Below are 18,518 nucleotides of genomic sequence, written 5' to 3'. Positions count from 1 at the left end.
AGCAATTCAAAGCTATATAAGAATAAATTGACTTTTTAGATATCTGTAAAAATGAATTAAGAATGAGGAAGATATATGTGTATGACAAGGATGATAATAATGACTTTGAATGTTAATTACCTGAAGTGGAGAACCTTTGGGAAATCCTATCCCATACTCATCCTCACCGAACGATTGTGGGACAATATAAAGATTGCAATTCGGATCCAGCTTTACACGTGCATAGTCCAGTATCGGATAGTCACCCAGATAGGCGTCAATTTGACCATTTCTACAACAACAGTTTGATATGCTACAAGCACAAATATTTGATATTCAGTAAGTAGTTTGTCGATTTTACCTTTTCTATCTCTACAGAAAGAGAAGCATATGATACTAATAACATAGACCAATAGTGAATATTTATCTAGAAAGGTAAATTGTCGAAGAGATAGGCGTCATTTTCACCCAGTCAGCCGTCAATTCTACCATTTCTATCACAACAGAAAGAGAAGCATAGGATACTAGAAACATGGCTCAGTTTGGATAGTCATCCAAGTAGGCATCAATTTTTAGCATTTTTACAACATAAGAATAAAAAGCAGAGGTTACTTAAACAAAGTCCATGGAGTGTCACTCAGACGGTTGTCATTTTTACATTTCTACAACGTGAACAACAGAATGCAAAACACAGAGTACAAGTAGAATAGTCCATAAAAAATCACCCAGATAGGTGTCATTTTCCATTCCACAACAACAGGATGAGAAGTACAATGTACTAGCAGCAAAATCCATGGAAAATCACCCAGATGGGCATCAATTTAACGATTTGCACAACATCAGAAAGAAAACTACAATGTATCAGTAACAAAGTCGATGGAAAGTCAACAAGATAAACGTCAATTTTACCATTTCTACCACAGCAAAATTAAAAGCAAAAAGCTCCAGTTGGTCAGTATTTGATAGTCATATTTAAAACAAAGTCCATGAATAGTCACACAGACTTGTCAAGTTTATAATTTCTACAAGAACAGAATACAAAAACATAGGGTACTACTAACATAGTCCATGTAAAGTCACGCAGATAGGTGCCATTTTCCAGTTCTACAACAAACGGGATAAGAATCACGGAGTACTAGTAAGATACCGAATTTTTTCAATACGTGAGGGTCAATATTCGTGGGGCAAGCAAAATTTAACTGGTTTCCGGAAATGTAATTTCCTGGGTAACTCATGTATGAAAGAGATTCAATGAACGGATACTTTGATAATTCATCGTTCATTGGGGATGCAAATTCGTAGGTAAGGATGACCAACAAAATCCACGAATATTGGCCCTATATCAACAGTATTCAATGGATAGTCACCCAGATAGGCTTCAATTTAATGATTTTTACAACGGAGGAATAAGAAGCACAGGGTACAAGTAACATAGTCCAGTATTGGATAGTCTCCCAGATAGGCGTCAATTTTACCATTTTACTACAGCAAAATGAGAAGCACAAAGTTCGATTAACACAGTCCAGTACTGGTTAGTTTCCCAGAGAGGCATTTTATAAATTCTACTTCATCAGAAGAGAATCAACTAAAGAGTGTATTAATAAACATTGCTGATACCCACAAGGGTATCTCATCGGTATGCATACCTACATCAACATATTAATGGCATCGTTCGTTGTCGGGACGAGATGATTCTGGCTCCTGATGTACAGCGATTTACTGAGGTTACTAGTCAGAGACTCCACGGCGCTTCCCCCAAGAACTCCCACTCTAATTTCCATCAGCTATATTAATATTAGTATAACAAGATTATTGGTTCAATATGTTTGAAAGCATAATCTGAATTTCGATGGTCTGTATAAAGGATTTGTTTAGAGAATTTTGATATTCGTTTCTCCCTTAATTGTTTGGTAAATACATGTCATCTAAATCCATTACAATTACTAAAGGTCACGCCTCGTCCTCTACAAGGGATTGAGACAAATTGCCTTAAGCTGTATGTCTGCTTGTGACAAATTTTGTTTTGACCAAAAATTACCTACCCGTAAATAAATTGATTCAATCTAACCTACAAATATATGGGGGTTTTTTCTTAATAAGTATCATTATCCAAATCCTGGTGTGTAAGGTCCATGTCACGAAATGAGCATCAAATTCAAACCCAGTGTGTTGTTGCCCATGACATGAGCAATCTATTTTTCACAAAAGTTTTTTTTCTGAGGGCCAAAGTCAGAGGGGAATGAAAAGTTGAAAATAAAGAAAAAACTGTGGAGGCAAAAACCTTGTATTTATTGTTTAGAATACTTCATATTGATTATTGTTAACTATAACATTCTTTTTTAAATAGAATATCATTAATGTCAGAAAAACAGATTTTGTTCTGGAAGGCAGATTCAATTTTGACACGAGAAATGAAATATGAAGGTAATTAAGCTCTCAATGTCCGAAGTAACAATACAAATTGTGAGCCGAACAAACACGGACGTCTGAAAACATCAGGTGAGATCAGATGCCATGGAGGAGTAAGCATCCCCAGACGATTGATCACATCCGTTGTAACCCCTTTGTCAAGATCGGGTAAACGGAGAAATTTGTAGTCAATTCAGCATGAAAACATAATTTGTTTTAAACATGTTAGTCAAAATTCGATCTTACGATAGATTTCCAAAGAAGACCATTGTATATACGATAGGATTTGCAAAATATTGACTTTAAGCAAGAGCGTAGATACTCTACTAATTACTTGTAAGTAGTCTGCCTCATTTAAGAAATTGTTGTTCTTGCGCATCGAATCAACTGGAAGACTATAAACCCAATATTCGGATGATAATGGTATATCGTAAGATAAATACTATGAAATCACTTATTTTCTTTGGAGTTTAATTTTCGTTGTTTTCGTGGTATGAGAGATCCACAAATTCATGTCCCAAACAATCGTAAACTTACCTTGTCATTAGTCATTTACAAAATTATTTTGTTAAAAACATTCTGATTGTACACACTAGTACTCAGAAGTTGATATTAAACAGATGCTTGAGTTTCTGATTGAAAATATCTATGTAGTTTTTGGAGATCAAGTCTTCCAACAATCTGTCGGAATTCCAATGCTAATCGCGCCCCGTTATTAGCAGACCTATTTTGTATTCATATGGAGCAGAATTTTTTCAGAAACTTTTACATGAAAAGAAGTCTCTTGCTGTGGTCTTCATTCAACATTTAGATATATCGACGACGTTTTATCAATTAACAATATTCATTTCCATTTCTACGTTGATTCAATATATCCCTCTGAACTCGAAATAAAGATACCACATAGTCTGAAACACATTTGGATATTTTACAAGAAAAAGACTTTAATGGTAACCTAAGAACAAAACTTTATGATAGACGTTATGACTTCAACTTTTTTATTATGAACTTCCCTTATTTATGTAGCAATAAACCCTTATCACCTGCACATGGAGTTTTGTCTCCCAGTTGATTCGTTAAGCAAGAGCAATTTCGAAAACAAGGCAAGCTATAGACAAACAAGTTGATGAGACAAGGATATGAGCGGTCTCGTTTAGTCAACATTTCGCAAGTTTTATGCTCGATTCAATGACCTAGTCAGCAAATATAATCAATCATTAAGTCGAATGCTGACTGACGTTTTTCTTATGAATTGTTAGGTCATTATTCATACAATGAATTTCCTATTGTTTTAAATTCTAAATTTGAATTGTTTCAATGGACTTTTGAGCTTGTTTTCTGTTAGTTATCTCCATATTTCATTGGAAGTCATCACGTTCATCAAACGTTTAGTTGTCTGCTATCAATGTCTTTTTCTAGTCAAATATGAAGATATGCAGCAGATGTGTAAGACTCCGTGCGTGGTGACTTTTATTTAGTTCAATGTCGAATCAACGTGTGTAATTTTAGAAAAAATCAAAAAAAAAAAAAAGTCTTCGTTGCTTTTGTTTTATTTCTAAATTTACCACAGAGTGTCCTTGCAATAAACAACGTGCAAATAAATCAGCTATTCTCATCTGAATGACTAGTATATTGAAAGCCATGAATACCATCCAATCAAATCCAGTTTGTTACCTGTAAAATGGATGCCGAAGTTTTGAAATCTTTAAATAAGCAGAAATCTATATTGAGGATGACGTTTGGTATGAAAAACCACTTGTTGTTTATTGTAGACACATGATTGGGGTGCTGTTTTTCATTGGTCGATGAATTAATTTTCACGCTAGTAGCTGTTGAGTATTTTTGGAAAAAATCGGAAAAAAATCCCTAAAAAATTTGCACCAATTTTTTTTTCCTTCGCAAAATATAAAGTAATAAATGCGCCTGGTGGGCAAGGAGGGGCATTCGACGAAACGGTAGAGAAATGGGAAGAATATACATCTAGACTTATTCTTCCAACAATCTGATTAAAATCAGATCCTTTGATCCGCTCACATAGATCGCTACATAAGGATCTGAAGAAACTCCATTCAATGTCATCTCCTGGTGATCTTTCTAACAGAAATATTCATAAAAATTTTAACCAATCAGAGAGCTCGTACTTAATCGACATTCGGGAAAATGAATGTAGAAGTGAAAGTAGCTATGGAGAAGATCTTATCGTTTCGTACAAAACAAAGAGCTAAAAAACAAGGCAAAAGCAAATACTAAATATATTTCTGTACAGAAAAGACTGTGGTCGTTCTTTTGACAGGCTCCAGAAACCAAGTCACGATTTTCCGTTCGTGTATCATCAGGGCTTTCACTTCTGTAACTGAATTCCGAGATACTTCTAAATTCTTTGAAGCAAACGTTTGATTGGATAATTGTAAGGTCACCAGGAGATGATCCTGAATGGGATTTCTTCAGATCCTTGTGTAGTGATCTATGTGAGCGGATCAAAGGATCTGATTTTAATCAGATTGGCTAACGGAGTTGCCGAAGGACTACAAGTCGATTGTGTTTTTGGTGCAAAAACTTATGGCTTACTTAAGAATATTGTGTCGACAGCCAAGTCTGCTGAGCTTACATGGAGAAAAAGATACAGCGCAACTCAACAAGCATTGAAATCCGATGCCCTCTACTACTACCGAACGCATTGTTTCAACAAACGCGATCAGCGTGCAAATAAGAATGTAATGATTTATGTAGCTGAAATCCGGAAATAGTGAACGATACCCTGAGGGATGCTGTGAAAACACTCATTTTCGTGGGGGTTTAATTTTTGTTGATTTCAAGGTATGAAGAGACCACGAATATATGTCCACCATAAAATGTAATTTTTCACTTATATTACTACTCAGCAATTCTTCATCCACGAAATGAAATCCCCATGAACCCATTTTTTTCAAACCACGAATTTCTGACCCCATGAAAATATGTGATTTTACAGTAGACTGGCCCGTGAGATAAATAATGAAACCATACATAAGTTACTTGCAGAAGCTGCTCTTACCTAAGATAATGCGATTAAAACTGCACGTGCGATGGAAACGGCTGGAAGGGGTGCAGAGGAATTACGAGAACAGTGCAATACGTCTTCATCAGTGACCAAGTTATCTAAACATAGGGGACCTCTCAACAATACACGTTCAAAACAGAAACCAGCCCCAAAACTTGTAAAAAACAAACGTCATGGATGTTGCAGATGTGATGGAAATCACAGCAGATAAATATAAACATATTTCAACAGTGTAAGTTCTGTCATAAGAATTGAGAATCTCGAAAGCGTGTGTATAAAGAGATCCAAAGAGTCGACTAAGGTACATTACTTTGATAATTGTGATTCAGACTATGATAAACAAGAACATATAGTGAACAAGAACTGTATCACTTGTGGAGTATACTGTGTGTGTAAACGCTCTAATTCTAGCTCGGGCCAATTATAATGCAATCACATGTATCCAGAAAATGTATTCCGATGAAGTGGACTGGTTTAGCAGTTTCTCTGATATCAGTCAACCCTGAAAAGATACCATCTCATAGACTGTGAAGTACTGAAGTTCGATGCTTTAAGACATACTCTGGGGAACAGATACGTTCACTTGGAAAGGTAAATGTTGACGTAAGCTTGATCAACGGTCAGCAAACCTGGAACCCATCATTGTGCGTCAACAAAGACCGGCATTACTTGATCGTGACTAGCTGAAATTTCTTCGTTTGGACTGGCATGAAATCAAGTGAATTCGGAAAGTTGATTCTACCTTATGTGAATCTCAGGTACAGGAACTCGGCGTGTTTTTGAAGCCGGAATCGGTAAACTGAAAAATTTCACAGAAAGACTACAAGGGAATGTTGAACCACAGTTCAGAAAGGCACATGAAGTACTCTACTCAATTTGTCCCAGGATGGAGGAATAGATCGAACGACTGACTCGAGAAGAGATCATTACACCTGTAGAGTTGTGACTGGACGACGCCAACCGTGCCTGTTCTAAAATAAAACGATAAAGTGCAAATCCAGGGGGACTACAAAGTAACACTAAATCCTGTGATGAAGGTTGTACAGTACTCCTTACCCAATAATACTGACATTTTCAGAGCACTATCTGGAGGAAAGAAATTTACAAAGTAGATCTAACTTAGCCTTATCTACAATGTAGATGGTAGAGCAGTCGAAGGACTTGCTTGCAATCACTAAGCACAATGCGTTATTTCGCTTCAATAGATTACCCTTTTGTAAAGCTTCTGCCCCTTCAATATGGCAGAGTGCCATGGATCAGATCCTGATCGGCATTCCTAAAATAATTAGCATATTGGATGATATGGTCATCTTTGGAGAGAATGATGATGACACTTAAGGGATCTGAGTGCAGTATAACAGAGACTTGAACACTATGGACTCACGGCGAATTTACACAAATGTAAATTCTTTAAGGATAAGACTTCCTATTTCGGTCACTAGATTGAAAAGGATGGCCTGGACAAGTCCAGTATAAGGAAACAGATGAAGCTCGACGTCCAGAGAATGTGTCTCAGTTAAGATCCTTCATTGGACTTACGAATTAATACCATCGTTTTCTATCAAATCTGTCAGCGAGCATTGGGCCTTTAAATCAGCTAATTCAAAAGGACAAAAAAGTGGAAGTGGTCTACTGAATGTGAAAAGGCATTTGTGCATGTAAAAAAAAAAACTTGTGACCTTAGACGGTTTTGTGTCATTATGATCCAAATCTGCCTGTGCGTGTAGCAAGTGACACTTCTTAGGACATAGGAGGTGTGATTTCACATGTGTTCTGTGATGGTACCGAGCGTCCAGTAGCTTTTGCGTCACAATCTTTGTCAAAGAGTGAAAAAGGAGATTCACAGATAGACAAAGAAGCACTTGGAAGATTTTGTGTGCAGTATGTATGGTAGACGTTTTACGATCTTTAATGACCACAAACCTTTACTGTGAGGAAACAGAGTAATTGTACCTACCTCTCTAAGACAGGATGTACTTACTGAATTACATGAAATGAAAGATATGGACATAACGAACAGTATTCAAGCTCAAAAGTCCATTAAACATTTCAAAATAGGTGCAGAGCAAACACGGACCTCCAAACATAGAGGTGGGATCAGGTGCCATGGAGGAGTGAGCATCCCCTGCCGACCGGTCACACCCGCCGTGTGCTCCTTGTCATGATCGGGAAATAACGGAAAAATCCGTCGACAATTCAGTGTGTAAATAATGGCCTAACAATTTGTATGAAAAACGTCAGTCAGCATTTGACTCAATGATAAATTGTATTTGCTGACAAGGTCATTGTATCGAACACAGAACTTACGAAATGATGACTTTAAACGAGACTGCTGATATTCTTGTTTCATCAACTTGTTTGTCAATAATTTACCACGTTTTAGAAATTGTGCATACGTAGAGCATGCTCTTGCATATCGAATCAACTGAGAGATATGAACCCCGTATGCAGGTGATGAAGGTATATAGCTGCATAAGTAAGGGAAGTTGACGATTGAAAAGTTAAAGTCATCATGTTTATCATAAAGCTTGGTTGTTAGATTACCATTAACGTCTTTTACAAGTAAAATATCCAAATACGAAACAGATGTGTCAGACTCTGTAGTATCTTTTATCTCAAGCTCACCGGGATATATCGTATCGATATAAGAATGGAAAAAACAATTGTTAATTGACAATACGTCGTCGATATATCTAAATGTCGAGTTGAAGGCCACAGCAAGTGTTTTCTTCTTATCACGTATAAGATTTTGGACAAATTCTGCTTCATATGAATATTTAAAAAATGGTCTGCTAATAACGGGGCGCAATTGGTACCTATGGAAGTTCCAATAGATTGTTGGAAGACCTGGTCTCCAAAAACCACATAGATATTGTCAATCAGATACTCAAGCATCTTTTTAATGATAACTTCAGAGTACTTATGTGTACAATCAGAATGTTTTTTAACAAAATAATTTTGCAAATGACCAATGACAAGGTAAGTAAATTTATGAGTTCCATTTTTATTGAAAAAGCAGATGTCAATGATATCAAAAAGCCTGGGTTTTAATTTATCGTGGGGAATGGTTGTGTATAAAGTTGAAAAGTTGTAAGTTTTTAAGCTGTTGATTTGGTAAAATCTTGTGATTTCAAATTTTCCAAAAGTTCCTTGGAATTTTTTAGTATCCACATCTGATTTACACCACTTCTCGAATATATTGTTGCACAGTAATCTTGAAGTTTCCCCTTCACTACTATTAATATTATAGTGAAAAGTAAAGAAAGAGGCTTGGTTGAACATTTACTGGAACCCGCTATGTATCTTTGTTTGTAGGGATTTTTATGTAGTTTCGGAATCCAATATAGATATGGTAATTCAAACTCATTTTGGTTGTTTGGAATATTAAAAAATAAAAAACTGATTTTGAAGAATTTCTTCCTTAGAAAGATAACTATGAAACTCTTGTAGGCATTGTAAGAACCAAGACGTTATCACTTTCCTTTATTTGATGGTCAAATCTGGAAGTTGACATGGAACAAATGTTCCATTCATGCCCTGAACACCAAAGCCAGATAACCAAACCACGTGCAGTTGCAGTTCATCCGTGGGATTACAATAGTTCACCACAGAAGAGAATTCATATTGAGTATGCTGGGCCATTCCAGAAAAAATGTTTCCGGATGTAGTTGACAGTTATAGTAAATGGCCGGAATTTATGCTGATGACTTCGATAACAGCATCAAGCACAATGAACAGCAAGATTTGGTGTACCAAAGAACGTTGTGTCTGAAAATGTCCTCAATTAATTTCGGATGAATAGTTTTATCAAAATGAATTGGATCAAACACACAAAATAATCTCCCTAACTTCAAAGACCATCGAATTAGCGAACGATTCGTTCAAAGTTTCAAACACGTTTTGAAAAAAGATAGCAAAGCAGTTCTATTGAACATACATTTGAACCGATTTCTGTGTACTTATGGCAGAATTATACAAACACTGTTGGACCTTATTAAGCCAAGCATTCAGGATACTGTGTGCAACAGTAGAATAAACGCAGGGCACATAGTAAACAGACAGGAAGGGAAGTGAAGAAATTCTGTCCAGGATGTGATGATTCGTGATTACAGAGGAAAGGTTCCTTGGATACATTCTACAGTGGTTGGACCTTATTAAGCCAAGCGTTCAGGATACTGTGCAACAATAAAATCAACGCATAGCACGTAGTTAAGACACAGGAATTGAAGTGAAGAAATATTACGTATTAAGTTTGTTACTGGCTGTCCATAGAAATATGACTGGTTGTTCAAGTCCATGGAAGACGAGGCTTCGCCTCGTCTTTCTTGGACTTGAACAACCTGGTATATTTCTGTGGACAGTCAATAACAAACCTAACAAGTGTTTGTTAACAAGCGTTTTGTTTTGTCGTCGAAGTTCTTTGAATACAGTATACAGTTGTGGGAAAACTAGGACCACTCACATACCAAGTTAAGACCAGTGAAGGTGGAATTTGGCGGAGATATGTAGATCAAATGCGGAGAACACCACCTAACATCGAGCAGAATAAATCATCTTCGATAATCTTAGGGAAAATGTAGAGGGTGTAGAGGAGTTAAGTTCAGTTTAGTCATTCCAGCAGTGTTAGGTTGAAATCTACAGAATCAATTCCTAAGTCAGTTCCAAGGAAGCGAACTACTCCCTCCAGTGGCTCTCCGCAAGATAGCTCGCCCGATTCGCAAGAAGTGACAAGACGCTATCTTAAGCGAGAAATATGCACCTCGTAGGTTGATTAGTGAGTCATAGTGCCAAACTGTGTATTTGGGCATAATAATCCCCGTGTATCTACTAAGAATCTTTGGATTCTTATGATTGTATGTTACATGTATTGTTTGCTTTTACGTTCTTTAATTGATCAAAAACATTCTATGGACACGTTAATTCACAATTCTGCAAAATTGCAAATTTAGGGGGGAGAAAATATGTATTAGGAATAGGAAATCTGCCTATTTGGGATTTTGTTCATTAGAGTATGTTTATGCGCATGAAAATTAAAAGTAGTTCCAGTAATTGCGTTTATGTAGAAACACGTGTTGTTCTTCTTGTTTACGTGATAACAGTCAATGATCAAATTTTTAGAAGAGACTTCCTGGGATTGCTTTTATTCGTATTTGGTATTTTATCCATTGCATGTTTTCCAATTATTTGAAATAATATACGAGTTCTAACAAACATAACATTTGCAAAATGATAATGAAAAAAAAAATTGAGAAACTTAAATTTTAGGATAACATCGTTAGAAAAAAATGATTTTAAAAAATCAGTACACATTTTCTCTGCATTACCATTAATCTATATTTGACGTTGCATATTTTTAACAAATATATTAAAATATTAATTTTTGAATTTGTTACTTTATTATATTGTTATTTTGTCAATTTAGAGCAATTTTTGATTTAAGATATCGTACTTTATAGCAATCCGTTTCTGTCAACTAAAACTCTGAGTAAACGTCATACTTAAGGATACAGGTCCCTGAAATTAGTCCTTTTACACGATAGGTTCTATCAGGAAAATCAATTAAAGTACGACCGTTGAAGCAGTTAAGCCGGAGTGAAAAACGAAAACGTAATGATTAGGAAGATTTTTACAGATGAAGGAATTGTCACTTTCTGCGTTTTGGAAGATCTTATGTACCATACGTTATCATTTACACTTCTTTGATACTTTCTTTGATGAAAACAATAAAAGAATGGGAATCGAAAGTCGTCCGAATGCTGTTTGAAACAAGCATTCTGAGATTATTTCCTAAGCAATAATTAAGAGTTCGACAGTACGAGTACCGGCAAGTGTAATGTGGTTCCCTTAAAGGGTTTTTATCACGTCTCAAAATTTTTTGATATGACAAAGTTTACATGCTATTAAAATCATACATTTAAAATCTTTGCTAGAAAATTAATATTGTTGATGTTTCAGCGATTCAAAGTTTGAATTTCTCAATATGCATATTTTGATCGCCGATGTTACGCGCCATTGCTCTGACGTCATAGGTGTCAATCCTGGTCAAGCGAAGTACTTATTGTGTATACAAAGGGCTCATTTGTTGTGTCTATTAAACCTGTTAGAAAATAATTAAGAGGTAATTGGATAATTGACAGCTAGTAAGGTATAATTTTTGGCTTTAGGATGCACAAATGTGCACAAGAAAGGTTTTAGGAAGATTTTTTTCCACATTTCCTGGACTTGGTCGAGAGATGTTCTGCAAATGCGATGGCGTTTATCTCCATTCAGAACAATCGTTTATGCCCGTTCGATCACGATTTTTTTTCTGTCCTATAAAATATTTTAAGGAAAGATACCTTTTTAAAAAAATAATAAATGACAAACACGCATTTTTTTTAAAAGTCGCACAGAATCTAGTCGGAATGTTGTGAACTTCGTAATGGCGTACGGCGCCATTGAAGAAGTGTCATTTCTCGTACATGATATTCACTGCTGGAACAGATAGAAGATATACAGGATTTTTTTTTATATGATTAATTAAAATAATATTGAAGGAGAATTTAAAATTTCCATATTTATAAATATTTACGAAGTTAAACTTTAGTAATTCGTTCTATGTATTCGAAGTCCCGAATGGTCAACGGCTTCGTCTTCGGTGACCTCTCCAATTGTCAGCATATTTTCTGATTATTTCTCTCTACTACACGTTCATACATAAAAGATTGACCGTCCATAACCAAAGGAATATAGCCGATGTCAAAATTTCAATCGGCCATACTGTGTAGTCTATTTATTTAGCGTAAAAATCTATTCAATATATTTTTTTCTTACGATAAGCTTTACGAGTTCTATTGACCATTGACACCTATGACGTTTCAGTACCACGTGACCCCTATCTAATTAGTGGAGATTTTACTTAGAGGACCCTTTATTACGGGCGTTTAATCGTCTAATTACGGCCGTTTTCAACATTATTTCAGAATTAAACGATAATTATATGTTTCAAGAAAACTATAGTGTTTCATTTTTAAGAAATTTAGATACGTGATAAAAACCCTTTAAGATTAAAAAAAAAAGGTCCTAATTCCAATAAAAATCATTGAAGCTGAGCGAAATGCAAACTTGATCTGTAACTCATCAAGGTACACTCAAATACCAAATTTCAGTTCAGTATCCATAAGTTTTAAGGAAAATAGCGCGGGAATTTTGCACAAATGTCTGGTTATATACTTCAATTTTTCATGAGGAATTTTCTTTAAGTATCAATACATGTACTTCAATTGCAAATTCTTGGGGAAATTTTTGTTATTGAGGAACGTGTCGTCTGATCTTAAACCCCAGTAGACAAAACTCGTATTGAAAACTATTATAACCCTTCTTTGAAAACTTCTATAAATGCTAAAACTCACCCTTGAATCGAACACGCTACTGTAGTCAATACCGCTGTGTTTTCCGGCAAGGAAAGCTGCCAAGTTGGCCGTATAGCTAGCAATGATGAAAATACAGGCAGAAGCCCAAAAATTTTGGAGTACTTTGCTAGGCCACGATTTCGGGGACTTGGTACTGACTGTATGCCCAAACAACAAGGAGTAAACCATCGTCATTCCCGATCCTAATGTGTAGTTCTGTTTTCGCTTCCTTCCCCAAGGATTCAGACCAAAAGGACTATTCCATTCAAACACCGACATACCCACAGCCGATATAGTGGCACTGATAAAGATCGTACACCAAACTTCGACTGAGAATGGTTCGATGAATGCATACATGTATGTCTTTTGATTCTGTTGTATGTACAAGACCGTGAAACGTGAAAAATAGTATGGATAGGAGAAATCAATGGCGCTCATCCTATTTCCGGTTATACTAAATGCCGCTATGGCCATGTCGGCAATGCCATTAGTCAGGTCCCGCACCATTCCGTCCCAGGACCCATTGATCATCTTTTTTCCGTAAGTTGTATCATGTACAATATACAATACAAACTCAAATTCTAGGTCGGAGGAAAGTTTGTTTAACAGATCTATTGCAAATCCGCGGCAACACTGCAGTTCATAGCCAGTTGTGTCGTTGTTATTTTCGTAATTCTGGATAATATCCAAGGTCTGATTTTGATCAGCAACCAAAATTTTGATACAGCGCGTGCTTTGAATACATATATGTGTATCTTCAATTCCATCGTCCACCATTATAAAAGGTTTTACAGGATTTGTCACCACGCGATATCGAACACGGCCATTTTTTAGATCAATGGTATGTTGCAAAGGCCAAAGGATTCCTCGAGGACGGACATTCTCCCCCTGAACGTATCCAATTTCCTGCCACACGTAATTATTTTTGTAGTTTTTAAGTGTCTTTATTTTAAAGTCTTGATTCGAAAGGTAACCGTCGGGAGTGAAATCGAATAGAACAGAAAACCCTTGGTACGTATTGGTCTTGAAGTGCCTGCAAGTCAAATTGTGATTGATTTGAGAATGAATATGCCATTTTATAGTATCATAGCCAAATTCATGAATTTGCTTTTATTATTTTAAATTGATCTTTTCTTTTGACTTCATCAACTAATCTTCATGACAAAAATTAATTAAAAAAATTATAACTAAATAGTAAGTTAATGTTCTCTGCTTTGTTTTTTCGTGAAACTACAGCGCCTTGTGGTATTAATGTGCAATATAATTCACTGGTCTCCTAAGATCTCGGTTAGCCGTAGTCTTCCCCCTGGGATTTGATCCTATCGCTGATTTCTCAAATAATAAACGATTCATCGAGGTAAATGTTTATTTTGTTTGAACGCAGGATCATTTTAAACTCGATCATTTGACGCTTGAATGCGTCTCACATTACAATGGATATTACACCGAAAAATTACCTATAAAAACTCTCTCCAATCGTCAGGTCAAGAGGATATTCGTCAAAACATGTTTTCTGAAAACCATTGGGCAAAACACCATCACGAAGTGCGCTTTGAATGACAAAATTCAAATACGACACACTGTCTGATATTACGTCATCCAATGACACCATATAATCTGTTACTACAGCAAGAGTACCAGCAGGGTAAAACTTTAGCAAGGACGTATCCTGAGTATAAACTTTTTCTGTCAGAAACCATTTTATTATGTTTGATTGGTTTGAATTTTTACACGGAAGTGATGTAAAAATTAATATTGCCATCATGGGGTCCACGTGGAGAAGAACTATCATGTCTTCCGTCAGAAGTCTGCATATCTGCCTTCGTAGTTCCTCAGGAGTGACCTTTCTGCTAACGACAAGTGATGATACGTGCCACAGCTCTGTCTGGTTTTGTGATATTACTTTGCCGAAAAATCCGTCATTCAGTGATTGATCTTCTATAATTATCAGAAACCTATACCAAAAATTCTCCCGGAAGAAAGTTAGCACCGCTCTAGCTGTCTCCTGGTGCGAATTACCGAGAATCAATAAGAGATCGTCTAGTGTCTACAAAAAAATTACGATTATTAGAAAATTTGAACTAACTATAAACCATCAAAAAACGTTTAAAAGTTTGACATGGCAATTATGGCAAATGAATCATTTACACCTAATAAACATGAAAGTTAAGATAAATTCCTGAGAGAAAATCATAAAAAAAAATGAAAATTTTAATGCGAATTCTGAAAGATTGTTTTAGCAGCAGATTCTTGTGGTGTTGACACCTTGACTACACGATGGAGAAAACAATAATAATTGTGTTGGAATTTGTAAATTACCTCAGTAAGTTCTATTAAAATTTTATATTTAATGTGTTCGTTATGGACTTTTTCTTTTTACCGTCAATAGGTGATGGAGTCTGAATTAATCCATGATTTGATAATAATTGGATGAAAATCTCAGGGGTAGTTTATGTGCGTAGAAGTCCTTAGATTTTGTCTTTTATCAAGGATAAGCCGTGTGAATTTTTAATGAAAAAATCCTGTTTGAACCAACAACTTCCTCAAATCGATTTATGTAATATCAAAAAACAAGAGACTCTTGGTGGGCCACATCGCTCACCTGAGCACTCACCTGGCTAGAGAAAAACAGAAAGCAGTACAGTCTTGAAAAGCTGAAATGTATAAGTGGTGCCACTACCCACCCTACCCCCTCCTCCCGGCAGGGGAAGGGGCCATTGTTTGATTAAACTGGAATCTACATTAACTGAGGATGCTTCAATATTTATATGGCTATTCATGGCATTAAGCATTTTTACAGATTTTCACTTATATATTCCTATGTAAAACTTTGATCGCCCATTGTGGCCCGACCCTAGTCATGACGAGGGGTGAAAATTTTCAATGCTACCCTTAACTTCATGCAGTATTTATTACATTATACTGAATGTTTTATACAAAGAAAGGTGAAGCGCGTGCATAGATTCCGCGCAGTCACTTTTTTTTTTGGAATATCACCCGTTGTCAAGCAATGTTGACTATTGCTATGTTCTATCGCGCTGGAGGGCGTGGTTTCATCATTCAGAGGGTAATACTATTTTTTAACAACTGTTTCTCGACGAATCAAATTAAATAATTTACATTAAAGTATAATATAAAAATATGACTAATCATGGCTTTGCTGTTCTTGAGAAGATTTTTTAAAAAAAAATTCCTACACCTTCCTACGTATAACTTTGATCCCCTGTTGTGGCCCCACTCTACCCCCAGGGGTCATGATTCAAACAAAATTGAATCTACACTACCTGGTGCTTCTGTATTAATATGACTAACCATGGTTTTGCTGGTCTGCGTCATTTTTTAAAGATGATCCCCTGTTGTGGCCCCGCCCTACTCCTCGGGGTCATGATTTGAACAAAATTGAATCTACACTATTTAATGAAACTTTCACATAAGTTTCAATTTTTCCCGCCTAGCGTTTCTTGAGAAGAAGATTTTTAAAAGGTGCCATAACATTTACACTAATTCTTAATTATCTCTCCTTGAAAGAGGACGCGGCACTTCAGGTGAACAAACTTGAATTAATTTCACCAAAGGATGCTTTATGGAAAGTTTGGTTGAAATTTACCCTGTGGTTCTGGAGAAGAAAATGAAATTGTGAAAAGTTTACGACGACGCCGACGACCACACGGACGCCAACAACAGACAACGGACAAACTTTGATCAGAAAATCTTACTTGAGCCTTTGGCTCAGGTGCTCAGGTGAGCAAAAAAGAGTAATTGGATAGAGAACCAACGAAAAGTACACTTTCTATACCTTTAATCCCTCAGCAAAGCTAAAGTACTTGCTCATGAAATTATCTCTCATAGTGATTAATATTAAAACTGTAGCTTGAAAGTTAAAGCTTCATTTCATGCTTCGTAATATAATCTATTATCAATAATTGATATTTTTAACCGTGTTAAATAAGTTCTTATTTACTCCAAATAGAGAGAAAAAGGATTTTTGGGATAACTTTTCCTTTAAACTATTCAAATATATATTGGCATAAATCAATCTGCATATAAGTGACTTTTAATATACTACAGAAAAACTACATGCTAGTTTGAAAATTATTTGAGATTTTGTAAAGACCTGATTCAATTAAAATAATCTATGACAAAAATAGCATGGGTTTAAACAGTTTTCTAGGATGAATTTGGAGACATTTCCATGAGCAATTCGACGGATGACAACCTAATCACGTGATCAGACCAAGGGAGAGTTTATTTTGTTTTCACCATGGCTCTAAGTGGCCCAGTAGTCTTGGCGAGGATGGAGGTTTACTATAAGACTGCTAGAAGTATTGAAAGCATCGATCTTTTTGGACTTCGTCTATCAATTATACGGAGATTTCGTCGTCGTTAAGGGCAGCTACTGTTCTTTGAAATGGGAAAAAACGAGAATCCAAGTAGACAAAAAGATGCATAGCTATTTGGAACAAAATAAAGAGCAATTAAATCAGGAACGAGGAAAAACAATCTAGTTTAGACAGACTCTTATCATTAAATCCAGCCCAGAAACGATTCGTGGACCAAGATGAACAATGTTAACGATATAGAATGTTTAATTTCAGATTTGATTATTCCATTAAATACTAAAAACTACCATCAGAATTTCCTATTAGAACAAAATGTCTTAAGGTTCTGTTCTTACATGAGCAATATCTTTAGGATAACAATATTCCCAGAAACAAATCACATGTACTAAAAATAAGGGTAAGAATACTGCTTTAGAGCAAAGGCACCTGACGCATAGATCGGGGGGGAGGGGGGGGGGGTTACACGTCAGGTGCCTGTGCTTTAGAGTAGTCGTGTGTATATACAAGAATAAGAGAATTATCGGAACGTAAACTATTAATTGTAGGAATTTTATATCATAGATTAACTGTAGGTGCATTCATTTGCTATATCTTTAGATATATCTGATATATTTTTAAATAACTTATTGCTTTTATTTCTGGTTATATTTACTCATTATTTTTCGGCCATTTCATCAATAATATTAAGTTTATCAATAATTTTTAGATCTTTTTTTTATTTCTGGAGGTTAAAATTGTCAATTTACAGACATTGTCCTGGGGTCAGTTATTTCATATCTATTTAATATGTATTTTATGTAATAAGAAACATATGCCACACATTAAGTCATATCTTCACCATGTTGCAGTACTTTAGACAGTATTGACATGTTTTTGTTAATGAAAAGGCGGTCGACGATGAAAGTCAAAGATGTCTAGCAAAACATATGCAATAAATTCCGATTCAAGTAAGTCATGGATCAGTATCAAGTAAGTCATACGTCAGTATCAAGTAAGTCATATATCAGTATCAAGAAAGTCATACATCAGTATCAAATTAGTCATACATCAGTATCAAGTATGTCATACATCAGTATCAAGTAAGTCATACGTCAGCATCAAGAAAGTCATACATCAGTATCAAGTAAATAATACATGTATCAGGTAATTCATACATCAGTATCAAGTAAGTCATACGTCAGCATCAAGTTAATCATACATCAGTATCAAATAAGTCATACATCAGTATCAACTAAATCATACATCAGTATCAACTAAATCATACATCAGTATCAACTAAATCATGCATCAGTACTTAATCACAAAGGACACAAAAGATAAATTATTAGTACTTAATACTGTAAATCACAAAAGTGCCAT

At 35.6% G+C, this 18,518-nt stretch overlaps 1 protein-coding gene across 1 annotated transcript in view; it reads right to left on the bottom strand.

Annotated features, from left to right (window-relative positions):
• Positions 1-18,518, bottom strand: part of LOC133200769 (glutamate receptor ionotropic, NMDA 3A-like) — a 33,320-nt gene that overhangs the window by 2,058 nt on the left and 12,744 nt on the right. Inside the window, exons 2-5 of the mRNA XM_061336558.1 lie at positions 14,277-14,866; positions 12,820-13,852; positions 1,630-1,763; positions 121-271 (exon numbers count right to left, since the gene is read on the bottom strand). Of these exons, the coding sequence (XP_061192542.1) occupies positions 121-271; positions 1,630-1,763; positions 12,820-13,852; positions 14,277-14,866 (1,908 nt within the window). The remainder of the gene's footprint in view (positions 1-120; positions 272-1,629; positions 1,764-12,819; positions 13,853-14,276; positions 14,867-18,518) is intronic.

This window comes from Saccostrea echinata, unplaced genomic scaffold (genome assembly GCF_033153115.1).
Source record: "Saccostrea echinata isolate AGI-Se365-2 ecotype Australia unplaced genomic scaffold, CSIRO_AGI_Sech_v1 ptg000041l, whole genome shotgun sequence".
Lineage (NCBI taxonomy): Eukaryota > Metazoa > Mollusca > Bivalvia > Ostreida > Ostreidae > Saccostrea > Saccostrea echinata.
Note: the sequence above shows the minus strand (reverse complement) of the source record. Positions and strands in the feature narration are given on the sequence as shown.